This window comes from Carex rostrata, chromosome 9 (genome assembly GCF_964058835.1).
Source record: "Carex rostrata chromosome 9, lpCarRost1.2, whole genome shotgun sequence".
Lineage (NCBI taxonomy): Eukaryota > Viridiplantae > Streptophyta > Magnoliopsida > Poales > Cyperaceae > Carex > Carex rostrata.
In genome coordinates, this window is record NC_135926.1 from 2,815,041 (window position 1) to 2,830,478 (window position 15,438).

At 32.4% G+C, this 15,438-nt stretch overlaps 1 protein-coding gene across 1 annotated transcript; it reads left to right on the top strand.

The window, feature by feature from the left end:
• Positions 1–9,511: 9,511 nt before the first annotated feature.
• LOC144559566 (calcium-transporting ATPase 7, plasma membrane-type-like) lies at positions 9,512–14,703 on the top strand. The gene is made up of 2 exons (XM_078308627.1): positions 9,512–10,482; positions 12,226–14,703. Exons 1-2 carry the CDS (start codon positions 9,751–9,753, stop codon positions 14,488–14,490), a joined length of 2,997 nt encoding a protein of 998 aa, XP_078164753.1. The 5' UTR covers positions 9,512–9,750; the 3' UTR covers positions 14,491–14,703.
• The last annotated feature ends 735 nt before the right edge of the window (positions 14,704–15,438 follow it).

Sequence of the window (15,438 nt, forward strand, 5' to 3'; positions counted from 1 at the left end):
CTAATCTAATATTATATTTGTTAAATATTAATCAAATATTTTATTTAATATTAATTTAATATTTAAACTAACTCTAATTGAGAGGAATCAAATATTTTATTAATATCACTAACCTCACCAGCTCTATTCTTGCTAATTCATTATTTCTATGGGTTAGTAGAATAAAGTTATTCTTGAGCTAATTTAATTTGCTAATTTTTGTTTGAATCACAAAAATTTGAAAACAGTGGAGGTAATCAAAATTAACTCTATTTTTAGGTGATCCAAACGCAAGCCTACATATTTACAATATATATGCCTCCTTATAAGATACCAGTTTCTGAATTCCCTTTATATGTTGGTCTTCAATGAATTCATATCCTAAGATGCCTCATTTTTTTAGTTTGATGGTTTGCTCGATACATACTAGCACAAATTTTTAAAAAACTTTGTACATTACTACATGTGTGGATCGGATTGGTCTAAATTATAATCAGACGGTATGAATTGAAATTCTCCTTTTTAACTTCTTTTGAAGAAAAAAATATGGGAGGGCCATATGAAAAATAACATCAAAAAAATTTATTAATATCCAAAAATATATATTTTAGATGGAATACTTGTGCTCTGGTTTAAAATTTATTTATTTTTTATATTAAAAATATTTTATTGATGAAATACTATATAATTTGATTTATTAGAAATACCGCAATAAATAATCAGAATCAATATTTTTCAGGTCGGATTTTTTGCGGTTTTAAGAAAAATTAAAATATTTTTTGTGTTATTGGAAAAAAATAAAAATATTTAAAAACTGAGTTATTGATCCAGTTTCAAAAGTCATTTCTAGATAAATACATAAATATTGTGATCCTTCTATTTTTGGAAAAATAATAATTTTGTGAGAGGAATTGAAATTGGAGTCTTCGTGAATTTAATTCACGGTTTTAGCCTGGAACCATAATTTTTTTCTGGTTTTTCAAAATTGTGAATTTGTTCTGCAATTTTGGAGGGGCTAAAACCATGGATTTAATTTGCGGAAAATTGGTCTAAAACCGTAAAATAAAATTGCGGTTTGAATATTTTTCAAAATTTTGTCAAACGGTATGTAGAATGCGAAATTTATTATTTTTTTTAATATTAATGAAAATTTGGGTAAATTTTGTATAGACTTGTAAAATTATAAAAATATAGCTTGCAAAGTTAACCAATTTAAAAGGGTCTAAAATGTCAAGAGCTCATGTTAGGCTTGTCCACAATTGTGCTTGTGCTTCTTGGTTTGTTAATAAATGTCGTTATTCGCCGCAGCTGTGGCACGGTTATGCATGCAAGGGTCAACGAAATTAGGTAGGCCCGCATTGACTAGCTCCCCTCCAAATCCCTGAATCAATGTAGTGCTGTATTCATGTAGAGTCAGTCACTGACATCACGGACAAATTCCGTAAATCAACAGTTATTGATTCTAAGGTGTATGTAGACCCTGTCTAAACAGGTCAACAATTGAGTTGTTCCATCGGGCATGTGAGGAGCGAAGTCCAAGAAAGATTAGGTTGCTGCTGAGGTCGCTGTTGTTCTAATTCCCTTTGCTGTATGCCTGGCCTTGTGGAAATTGCTTTGCTCTTTGCTTGGGGATACTACTCGATATAAATTGCGAAACAAGGAATTTATTCGTTTGGTTGTCTAAAAAAAAAAATTTATTAGTTTGGTTGTCAGTAGGAGGGCAGTCCGATGGGACTCGAACCAAATTCGATTTGATATTTAGTTGGAGTTTGATTCGAGCGAACTTAATTCAAACGAATTAAAAAATATATCTTTTCAAATTTTGATACATATCGAACGGTTATAATCAGACGTTGAACTGAATATCATCAATGTCCATCAGACCGTTCTTGAAAAGAATCAAGAGAGATATTTATTAATTTGGTTGTCGGTTTAGCCAAGATTTGATAGAAGAAGAAAATATTTTCTAGAAAAATAGTCGGAAACATCAAACTTAAACTAAAATTAAAAATGTTCATATCTAGCTGAGTAAAATTTATAAATTTGACCCATAATTTTGCAATAATGAAATCATGTTATTCTACTAAAGTATTAATTTTCTCCACTGAGAAAAACACCTAAGACCCAGAGTGAATCTAGTTATTAGTGTAAATACAAATTAATAACTTTATTATTTAATAATCAGTCTTTCGTCTAGTGGCAAAGACACAAAGCTCATATGTAAAAAGTTGCGAGTTCAAAACTCGCAAAGTAGAAAAATTATATATAATATAATAGAGATTTGAAGGAAACTGATAGGCCTTTCATTTCAAAGAAGAAAAAAAACTTTATTCTTTACACTTTTTAAAAACATAACAATTAAATGATTTAATTCTCTCATAAAATGCTAAATACGTGTTGTAATGTGTATTTGGATGAAAAGAAAGAATAGTCGAGTTAGCAACTAACCCAAAACCGCTAACTCAAACCTAACCCAATATTTAATTAGTTAGAATACCATAATAGTTGCTAACTCAAGGGAGAGCAATTATATTGGCAAACATGTTCAAATACAAAATAGGAAATCTGAATTAGTGCTATTCAGAATCACTCAAACATGACTAGTAGTTATAATTTTATTGTTGTAATTGTGAAAACTTAAATTTAAATTACAGTCGTCATATATTATATATTTTATATTTCAACCCTCTCAGTTTAAAATTTAAAATTTAAAATTTTGTCCCAAAAAGCAACAGAACGTGTTACATGCTTTGTTCTTCGTTAGACATATGAACCAGTTACATTTAATTCACTGAAACATGTTCCATATAGGAGCTATACCTAATACTGTCCCGGTAAATGGTACTATTTCAAGCAAATTGATTAGACAATACCATTTATATAGAACGCATGGGCCATATTAAACATATGAACCAGTTACATTTAATTCACTGAAACATGTTCCATATAGGAGCTAGGCCCAATACTATCCCGGTAAATGGTACTATTTTAAGCAAATTGCTTGTGTAACGTTCCATTTATGTAGAACGCATGGGCCCATATACTTCATTTGCTATGGGGCCTCTCTGTCTCTGGTGCTTTTGAATCCATATTTAATTTCACCAGTGTCTTTTGATAGCTGCTCTTTTGTACCATGTTTGGGTCAAAGAATCACAAGAATTGAGACACGCGGCCGCAACATATGTACTTGAAAAATCAGTAAATTTATTTTCTTTATTTGTCAAGGAAAAAGATAGATCCTTTGTTTTTATTATGAAAGATTGTTATCAGTATTAAAATTCTTATTTTAATTGCCTAACAAGGCCAGTGTGACTAAATGTGGTGTGTCATGTGTCATAGAGTAACATTTTTTTTCGATTATTTATTATACATTTTGTATCATTTGAAAAAATAATATATATTTTTTATCACGTCAAGTCATATATTATAATCATAAAATGCTTGTTATATCCTATTATGACATGCCATATATTTAGAATACCAAAGTATATGGAAACAATGTATTTCTGTTCTGTTTTTTGAGATAGAAAGATGGAAGTCTAATCTACTAATTTCGATTTAATTGTTTATAAAAGATTTATATTCGAATTTCAAACCTTGACATTAAAATGGTAAGAATGACTGAAGAGAAAATAAAAGCGAGGAGACGCCTTTATATGTTTATTTATTTAATTTTATTTTACTCATTGTAGAGAGACGCATTGCAACGAGAAGATCTAAACCATTTAAATATTTGATCGAATGGTTATATAATAGAGTGTCGTGGCTTTTAATATACCAGGATTTTTAAAAGTTTTTTACAATACTATAATGTATCATAATTTTTTAGACTATAAATGTTACAAATTAAATTGAAATTTTTATTACACTAAATGCATGTCCTTTGCAATTGCTGGTGCAACTAAGCACCAAGCATTTTTTTTTTTTCTTCGGCGTAGAAGAATCAAAATATGACTCGAAAACAGGTGTACCTGATTCGTGCTTGGTCAAGCTCTTGTAACTATATATATGGTGGTCAAATGGAAAGCATTAAATTGTATATCAAAATATGACTCATTTAATGTCAACATTAAATTGTATATATCAATTGAGGACTAGAGGTGACAAATTTTGATCTTATCCGAAAATATTTTCAACTTGATTCAAATTTTATTCAATTCGATTAGATTTTTTTTTTTTTAAATCAAACCGATCGACACAAAATCGATCCAACTTTATTACTCTTATTTTGAGCCCCAAACATAACCTAAACTGGACAAACCAAAACTCGGCATGATCCGAGTTATAACTTGATACTTCTTTTTTGTTTTTTTTTTTTACAGAAACTGCAAAGTTGTGAAAGAAAATTGAATTCTCAACTTTTTTAAGTAATCAACAATTTTAGAACTTTTTTTCTAACTAACTGTCTTCTTTCGTGACTCGATAATTTTTTAAAGTTAGATTAACTCAATTCGAACTTGATTCAACTCATCTAATACCTCTGTAATGTAATAAATCTAACTTTATCCAAAAAAAAAAATGTCAGATGTGGGACAATCCGTACCATTTCAATTTGAATTTTGAAAAATCAAATAAATTGATCTAAACTCGATCCAACCCAATTCGCCCGAAAGTCGTACGTAATTCAAATTGGACGATCTGAAATCCAATTCGACTCGATCCAACCCGAACCAACTCGATCCAACCCGTAAGGTGACAATTTTTCAAAGTCAAATAAATCCAACCCGCCAGACCACAAACTTTAAGGGCGTGTTCGGCGTTTAAATGGGATGGGGAATGGGAATGGGAATTGAACTAATTTTTACTGTGCTTGTGGGAAAAAAAAAAATTCAGTCTGAATGAATTTTTTTTTCCCACGCGCACAGTAGCGCACCGAACAGGCCCTAAATATAATCTGTATCCAATTCAATGCATTAATGACTCCACAGTCCGCATACAAATATGTATCTTTAAAAAATGCAAATGCGTGCATTACTTACAACACGAGGAACACATGTGAACAGTTAGAGCAAAAGTTTGGAAATTTCTCATGAAAAAAAGGGAACATAATGAACATCTTATCTGATATTGCTTTTTGAGTGAGTCTATGGTACTATGCATATCACGAGTTGTTACTGTGCTGCGGCTTTATATTCGAGTTTTCAAATTCTAACGGTCGATCCGAACCGTTCATCTTGTTCTCCATATTAATGTGTTTGGAGACCAAATTTTACATTTTTTGAAAAAAATTTACTATTTTTTTAGGTATTTAGAAAATCACTTGATCTGAAAATTCTGGACCATCCAAAAACAGTGATTTTCAATCAATTTAAAAAAATAGTAAAAAAATTTCAAAAAATGTAAAATTTGGTCTCCAAACACATATTAATATGGAGAACAAGATAAACGGTTCGGATCGACCGTTAAGATTTGAAAACTCAAATATAAAGCCATAGCACGGTAACAAATCGTAATATGTATAGTACCATAGACTCACTCTTGCTTTTTTCACAATTGGGGGCAATTTCTGGAAAAAGACTGACATAAAATAGAGCGATTCGTCATTCGATGGGCATTTCGGACCAACTGCCTAACAAAAGAAATTAAAAAGGTCAACACGTCAAGTGTTACCCAAACAAAAGCCAATAAAGTGAATTTCTGGGCTTCAATTGGAAGCCACCCGAGAAATTTCTTATCTCGTTTATTTTTTTTTTTAAGAATTGCTGATATTTGGTATACCTATTCAATGTTTTTAAGTTACTCGTTTCTTCGTCAACATATTTATTTTTTAAAATTTTCATTTAATTTAAAATAATTGTTGTTATATTCATTAAAATCTTCTAAATATATAATTTTGCTATTAAAACTTGAATGAATGTTGCTTATTTTCTCACTAAAACAAACAACCTTCCTCATTTACTTCTTCTTTAATCTTATTTTAAACTTCTATCTATTAATCTTTTATTTTAGGGAAAATTTCTAGTGTACCCATGTCAACTTCTAAAATAGCTAATTTCTCCATAAAAACGTCTCAATATTCAATATTCCACAGAAGTTTAAATTGTTATTTAAATGAATATGCCCATCATTTCAAATTGAGATGTTTTTTTTTTTAAAGATAGAAAAAAACAAGAAATGCTTCATCTTTTTCATCTTCTTCATCTTTTTAGTTGTGTTTAGTATCTGTTCTCTATAAAAATTGGAATCAATAAAACTAAAGACTTATTTATGGTCACTGTGAACTACTGGATGCCTTTGATTTTGTTCGGTTGATTTTTTTAGTTTTATTCAACACTTGGAACTTTGGAAGCATAGTTTCTTAATCCAGGGTTAATTTTGCTAAAATTGGAAATGGACAGAGTTTTAAATATACCGACCCTTAGTGGACGTTTGCGGAGAAAATTGGGTTTTATATATATATATTTGTTTATATTTTTTTTTCATTTTCATTTTTATTTTTATTACTACTTTATTACTACTTATCTTTATTTTATAATTGTGAGTGAGTTTCATTTTTAGTCTATCTCAACTTGTTTGAAATTGTTGAATAATAGAATCTTATCTCATGAAGTTATGCAACGAAGGGGAATAAATTCAGAGCCTGGTTGTGTTATGTGTGATGATTGTGACCTTGAAACATCCCATCATTTGTTCTTTCATTGTTCGAATGCCCAACAAGTGTGGAGTAAATTCAGAGACCTAATCAGAATTGAGGAGTCAATGCATGATACTTGGGAGTCTTCAAGGCAGTTGTACACTGCATCAGGCTTACGAAAGAGAATTTGGGTCACAAGAGTGATGTCGGTACTATGGTCATTACGGAGGCAGAGGAATGAAGTTATCTTCAGGAACTCAAAACTTCCACCTTGGCTGGTGGCGAATAGAGCAAGAGAGGATGCACAATTGTGGTTGCGCTATTGTGGAAGGCAGAGAGATATAAACAGGGTTATTTATGCTACAACATAGCAATTGGTGAAATAACGTAGGAATTGTGATTGTAAACACTTTTATTAATTCAATTTTGGTAGTTTCTACCAAGCTTTCAAAAAAAAAAAAAAAAAACTTGTTTGGAATTAAAGGCTTGATGGTTGTTGTTGTTGTATACTTGTTTAGATATTTTCGGTTAATTGCAGAATTTTATTTGTAGCTTATATTTTTACCGGACCGGTATTCTTTGACAACCAGCCAATGTTCAGTCCTAGATTAAGGTTGACACTTTGATTTAATTTTTAAATTGACAGCCAGTATTACTCTGGCCTTAGTATATGTGGGAAAAATATTGAAAGATCTTGCCTCTGTGACACATAGCTGGAGTGAGATTACTGGTTTCTCTTGAAAAACTTGTTTGAGATTAGTATAGTCAGATCACTTCAACAAAAAGGACAAATTGAAAAAAATAAAAAATAAAAAAATTGAGTGAACTCAACAGTGTTTCGATCTAAATCAGGGATTACTGTACCAAAATATTGATACTGAAGTAATTGGCTTGTTGATTGATACCAAAAGGATACCGTTAGGTGATGGATGTGATTAAATTTGAATTCAGTTGATGAGACATTATGTTTGCCCTACCAAAGTGCCGAAACAAATATGTAAAATAAGACAGTGCAAATTGACCCTATTATTTTTCACAAAGAACATGAAATTAATAACATAGTGGCAATTTAATATATACCCTTGAAAATCTCGAATTTACATCTTTTTTCTCTTCTAAAAGTGATAATATCTTTTGTACTCTTTTAAAATTTCAATTACAAATTTACTCAATTTATTGTCTTTTCAATTAAAACTCATTTTAAATTTGTAAATTTTTAATTTTACTCTTTATTAAAAAAAATAAAAATAATATATAATTTGTGTCAGATAAATCTTAGTTCTTCTAATGTGCCAGGACAGATATTTTATTTTTTTACTTATAATATATAGACAATGTGTCACAAAATGAATAGTTTGTCCTCACAAATTAATATTAATTACAAAACTAAATATTTCTCTTACACGAGCTATATATTTTTTAATTTTTTTAATAAAGAGTAAAGTAACACTTTAAAAAAAATTAACAAGTTTTAATAAAAAAGACAATAAATTAGGCAAAGTTTTTGTTTGAAATTTAGAAAGATATAGAATATCATAAACATCATAAAAAAGTACGTAATTTCACAATTTTTAAACAATATATATGAAATCTCCTCCAGAGTCTAACTAATGTCATTAACATTATAATTTCAGCCTAAGTTAAACGAGACAGTTTTTGCGATTTCAAAGTCTAGACTGTCAATGCGAACCACTCAACATGATCCATATATTAAAATTGTTGTAGATCAATTTTTTTCACTGTTTTTTTAGATAAATACAAAATTATTGTTTTGGATGGTCCATAATTATCTAAAAATAGTGATTTTGTACATATCTAAAAACATAGTAATAAAATTCCATAAAATATTAAATTTGATGTCTAAAAAAATATTAATGGAGAATATGTTAAGCGGTTCAAATCAACTATTCAGACTTTAAAATCATAAAAACTAACTAGTTAAACTAAAATTATAACATCATAATATTAGTCGGACTCATTCCCCAATAACATATTATCCATATAATTGTCAATTTCAAAAATAGTTTGAAAACATCACAAAAGAAAAGTAGTTTAAATAAAATACATATTTAAAAAACTTTATTATTATCTTATCCGCTCAACACGGCGTATGAACGTATGACCAACTGTCCCCCATTTATTGATAATTGATTAGAACTTTCGGACGAAGGTATTGTAGCGGTCAACGCGGCTAAGCAACCTGGCTGCTCTGTAGAAGTTATCCGAATCAAAGCCCGGCCCATTTATCGAGTACCGAGTCAGGCCCAGTTTGAACTTAATCATGATTTCATACAAGCGGCTTGAAGATGCGGCGCCGATATGTTTCTGTAGGATGATTAAAATTCTCAATATCGAATGTTTTTTTTATTCGTAGAAAAAAGAAAAATGATTTGTCTTGCAGATAAGAACTACCAGTTGGGTAAGATATCGGACTTAAATATTTACTATATATGAATGCGTAGTATCCTTATCAGATTAGAAATTTTACTTGTCGAATTCTGAGAGAGAACCATTTTAACATTTTATAAATCTAATTTAGGTCGGTAGGAGCGATAATCTTTTGAATATAATATGAGAGATTGTCATGTTGAGAAAATTGATTTTTGTTTATATTAAAAGCACTAAGGAAAATCTTCAAGAAAATTAATGGGGTTTTAACTATAATATTCCTATTCTTGGATTAAGAAATTTCACTGTTATTTCCGTTCATTTTCGTTTGTTTACAAATGAGCACCAAATTTTAGAAATATATATCCCTAAATTATATGACCGCGTAAAATATTCATGTATAATTGAATCAAAATCAATTCAATACATATTTAAAATTAGATATTTTGCTTTAAAATTCGTATTACATTAAAACGGACTAACTCAAATCTCATTTTATACGTACGGTCAGGCATTACAGTGCATCTGAACTAAAAATTTAATGTCTACCCGCACCTAGCTAATTTAGTTGCTGTCTTCCTTTTTTTACTCTCTCTTTATTCTTTTTTTAAACTTTCGGAACTCGGAAGCTTCATAGTAGATTCATTATATTTGTTGTTATAAAAGGAACATCTCTCAAACAATCAAAATTCCATTCATTCCAATATATATAATTGTCACCAATTGTACATCTAACTCGTTGAATCTGTCCTAGCTTTGCTATAACTTTGACAACTTCATCATCTCTTCTTTCACATCAGCCATTTTTAATGGATTATGCATCTGTTTTCCTAGCTCGAACAGGTAGCGTGAGCTTCACCCTGCCACAGAAACGGTGGCGCATTGCGTTGACCGTAATCATCACATGCCGCACATTATCGCAGAAACAGAACAGGTACGTGTCGATTGACATTCCTCCAAAATCATTCCTCTCATTGAAAGGGATTGATCATCAACCTATCCACCACCTAGTCAAGGAAAAGCGTGCCGAGGATCTACACGACCTCGGTGGAGCATCCGGTCTGATTGCAAAACTAAATTCTGACTCAAACAACGGTATATCTTCCGACAATGATGAAATACGCACACGCAAGGAGACATTCGGTACCAACACATACCCCAAAAAGAAACCCAAGGGGTTCTTTGTTCATGTCTGGGAAGCATTAAGTGACCCCTTTTTGTTGCTCCTAGCCGGTTGTGCTGCGGTTTCCCTTGGATTTGGTATAAAGGAGCACGGTATCAAGAACGGCTGGTACGATGGAGTGAGCATCTTCCTTGCGGTGTTTCTGGTCACTGTTGTATCAGCTGTCAGTAATTTCAAGCAATCGAAGCGGTTCGACAAGCTAGCGAGCGAGTGTGATAACATCACAGTGACTGTTGTCAGAGAGAGCAGGAGACAGGAGATATCGATATTCGACGTGGTGGTCGGAGATGTTGTGCTATTGAATATCGGCGATCAGGTACCGGCAGATGGGGTCTTCATTGAAGGGCACTCCTTGCAGGTAATATAAGAAAAACAACTTCATCATTATTGCCTATTAATGTACAATTTAAGTTTTCTGGTTTAAATATACAGGCTGGATTTCCAATTTCCAATTTCAATTTTCCTTTTAGATCATAATTATCTAGTCGTTGAAATAACTAGACAAATAATAGTACTCTATTAATGGCATGCATTTGTATCCTTTAAAAAAAAGCATGATATTAAAGTTTACATTATTTCTCATTGTTTATTACATTAAATGTAACATTCACTTCAAAACTTCAAATTATGGAATTTTATCCCCAAACGACACAATACAATTTCACACATCTAGAATTGCCAGCCTGATGTATACATCTTTCAAGTTTGGCCAGTATATATTTTCCAGTTTGGCATTGATCATTAGTTCATTACTGATATTAATTAGAATATCCTAGTATCAGACCGAACTACAGAGTGGATATGTTCTGGACTGTTTAGTCTGTTATTGAAATTTAAAACTGACACTTTATTTTACCCAATTGCCAAACAATTCGGTATACTTATCTGTCTCTTATATTTTGTCGTACAATCCGAATTTACTCCATGTAGGAGACTTATTTTAGATTCATAAGGGCACATCCATGTTACCACTTATAATTATTATTTTAATATTCAAATTAATGTCCTAGTGCTTAAAGTGGTGATGTATTTGAATGACTTCATATGAGTCATGACACATGGAAACTATGATTTGGCACATGTGATGACCCTGTTGAAGTTATAGCGCCAATCCAAATCAATTTGTAAGAGGCCCAAAATTCACTCTATAAAATTCTAGAACTTTCTAACCGACCTACATAATCTGTAATAATGGAATGCGGTAGAAATCTCTCTTATGCTATTTTATATTTAAAGTTGTCTAGACTTTTGTACAAAGTATAATCTAGAAAGAGTGAGTCTATGGTACTATGCATATCACGGGTTGTTACCATGCTACGGCTCTATATTTGAGTTTTCAAATTCTAACGGTCGATCCGAACCGTTCATCTTGTTCTCCATATTAATATGTGTTTGGAGACCAAATTTTACATTTTTTGAAAAATTTTTACTATTTTTTTAGATATTTAGAAAATCACTTGATTTGAAAATTCTGGACCATCCAAAAACAGTGATTTTCAATAAATCTAAAAAGATAGTAAAAAAATTTCAAAAAATGTAAAATTTGGTCTCCAAACACATTAATATGGAGAACAAGATGAACGGTTCGGATCGACCGTTAGGATTTGAAAACTCAAATATAGAGCCGTAGCATGGTAACAACCCGTAATATGCATAGTACCATAGACTCACTCATCTAGAAATATTCTAACTGACTTTAGGATAGTATAAATAGATGTTGAGCGTGTGGCGTAGGGCATGAATTAAATGTGAGGCGGGAGTGAGTGAAAAATACATCGAAACTTTGTACTCGAATCTTGTACTCCTCTTAAATAATAGAATATATCAAAGTTATATAAACTCCTCTCCTATATTATCCACAATCCGAGTCCCGTTTCCAACAGACCCTTCAAGATTTAAATCATGAAATTTATAACAAAAAATAACTTCTTAGTCTTCGAGTTAAAATGTCGTCATACAATATACAATTAGAAATTAATTTAGTTATGATATTTTTAAATGAAAAATCATAGTAATAATTAACTTTCTTGTCAAAAGGTGAGACAATATTTTTAAAATTCTACCCGAAATAATGATTGTTGTTTTAATTGTGGATATACAGGTGGATGAATCCAGTATGACTGGCGAGACACATCCGATTGACATTTCTGAAAGGGAACCATTTCTCACCTCAGGTGTTAAGGTGGTTGACGGTTACGCGCGCATGCTGGTAACCGCTGTCGGCACAGACACAGAATGGGGCGAGATGATGAAAACCATAACTCATGACAACAATGAAGCGACACCTCTTCAAGAGCGCCTCCAGGGTCTTACATCAAACATTGGCAAAATCGGCATCACCGTGGCAGCATTAGTGTTTACTGTGTTGACCATACGATACTTCACTGGAAATACAAAGGATGAGAATGGCGTGCAAGAATTCGACAAGCATAAGGTTTCTGTTAATAATATTATTAGCGGACTGGTAAATATATTCCAACAAGCGGTGACAATAATTGTGGTTGCCATACCAGAGGGATTACCCTTGGCTGTTAATCTCACTCTTGCATTTTCAATGAAGAGAATGATGAAGGATAATGCCTTGGTCAGAAATCTCTCGGCATGTGAAACTATGGGTTCGGTTACAACTATTTGTACCGATAAAACCGGTACATTGACCTTAAACCGTATGACTGTTACACAGTTTTGGGTTGGTAAAGAGCCAGTCAAGACAGACGGTGTGGTTGAGTCGGTTGATACAAGAGTTATTAACTTGTTGTGTCAAGGAGTTGGGTTAAACACCACTGGTAGTGTGTATCAGAATAATTCTTTATCTGTGCCGGAGATATCTGGCAGCCCGACAGAGAAAGCATTGCTTTATTGGGCAGTATCGAGTCTTGGTATGGATACCGATGCATTGAAGAGGCGTAGCAAAGTTGTTCATGTCGAGGCATTCAATTCAGAGAAAAAACGCAGTGGAGTTCTAATTTCAGAGAATGTGAATAGAAAATTTGTAGCCCACTGGAAAGGTGCAGCAGAGATGATATTGGATCGGTGCACAAGTTATTACGACAACGATGGTTCGGTCTACAACATGGATTTTGACCAAAAGTCACATTTTGAGAGGATAATCAAAGGCATGGCTGCCTCGAGCCTTCGGTGCATTGCCTTCGCATGCAAGAATATTGAAGAAATGTCTCAAACCAATGAAGGAGAGGCACCTAAGATTGATGATGAAGGTCTTATTCTTTTGGGGTTGGTTGGCCTAAAAGATCCATGCCGGCCGGAAGTAAAAGCAGCCATCGAAGCATGCAAGCATGCTGGTGTCACGGTCAAAATGGTCACAGGTGACAATGTTTTTACTGCTCGTGCTATTGCAAAAGAATGTGGGATCATAAGCGAGAACAGCGAAGTAGATGTTGTGGTAGAAGGTCAGGAATTTCGTAACTACTCGCCAGATAAACAATTGGAGATTGCAGACAAAATACGGGTCATGGCAAGGTCATCTCCCTTTGACAAGCTATTACTTGTCCAGTGCCTCAAGAAGAAGGGGCATGTTGTAGCTGTAACAGGAGACGGCACGAACGATGCCCCGGCACTCAAAGAAGCAGATGTGGGTCTTTCTATGGGTATACAAGGTACTGAAGTGGCTAAAGAGAGCTCTGACATTGTTATCCTAGACGATAATTTTAACACCGTTGTCACCGTCATGAGTTGGGGTAGATGTGTCTACAACAATATTCAAAAGTTCATTCAGTTCCAACTGACAGTTAATGTAGCGGCATTGGTCATAAACTTCATTTCGGTTGTCATATCCGGTAAAGTGCCTCTAACCACAGTGCAATTATTATGGGTTAATTTAATCATGGATACAATGGGAGCACTTGCTTTAGCCACAGACCGACCAACAAAGGAGCTAATGAAGAGAAAACCAGTTGGTCGAACCGAGCCACTAATTACACGTGTAATGTGGAGAAACTTGTTGCCTCAAGCTCTGTTTCAGGTTGTAGTGTTGTTGGTATTCCAATTCAAGGGTAAGCAGATGTTTGGCGTCACTGAAAAGGTAAACAACACGATCATTTTCAACACATTTGTTTTCTGCCAAGTGTTTAATGAGTTCAATTCAAGAAAGTTAGAGAAGAAAAATGTATTTGAGGGTATCTTAAGGAACAAAATGTTTCTGGCAATAATTGCGGTGACGATACTGCTACAAGTATTGATGGTGGAAGTGTTGAGGCGGTTTGCTGGTACACAAATGTTGAATTGGGAGCAATGGAGTATTTGTGTTGGTATAGCAGCAATTACTTGGCCGCTTGGATGGTTGATCAAGTTTATACCAGTTAATAAGAAGCCGTTTCGTCAGATGCTGCCTCGTTGGAGGAGTTAGGTGCTCATGTACATTATAAGTTAGAAATTTTCAGATAATATTATTTATTTATATATTTATTTATTGTAATTATTCTTTCATTTGTTGTTTTGAGGTTTATGTCAACTTACATGTTTTGATTAAGTAGTTAAAGATCTCGTATTTCATAAACAAATTGTTGTATAGACATAGATAAGATATTATTTTCACTTTGTTTAATGGCTTTGGAATTTATATTTGTACTTAATTTGTTTATAACATCTGAATACTCATTTCACGTTGTTTTATCTTCCATTCTCAGCGTTTGGTTTTGTTCCCGGTGATTGATAATTCATGGATGTGTTCGTCGACTTGTACACCAAAAAAAATACTAGTATAATGGCTTGATAAAAGAAATTTTCGTTGACTATGTATTTTTGTCCAATTAAAATAGTTAAAAAAAAGTTATCACATGCCCCTTCAAATAACTTCTTACCATATGTACTTTTAACATGATTTTCATATGTATTTTTGTCTAAAATTTTTAAATCAAGTGATCTTCTTTCTGTCTAAAAAAAATAGTACAAAATTAAAAAAATATAAAATTTGCAAGTACATTTTCATATGAAAATCATGTTAACAGTTAATCAGATTAACTTTTTGGACTTCAAAAATTACAATTTGAATCCATAACGTGAACTGTTGTGTAATATGCATATTATCATAGACTATGGAGCAATTTCTTCCTTCTCTATGAAGCCAGAGAAAAAGAAAGAACAGATGCTACGTACTGAGTCAGAAATCCATCACTGAAGAGAATACTGAACTTTAGTTGCTTTTGCTTAAGGGCTTTTTCTCAAAAAAAAAAAAGAAAGAAAGAAAAGAACTTTAGTTGCTTTTACACGGAAAGAATCCAAGAACAGATCTGGAGAAGACAACTATATACTGGGTCAATAGTACAAATATGTAAAGACTTAATTTTGAAAAATA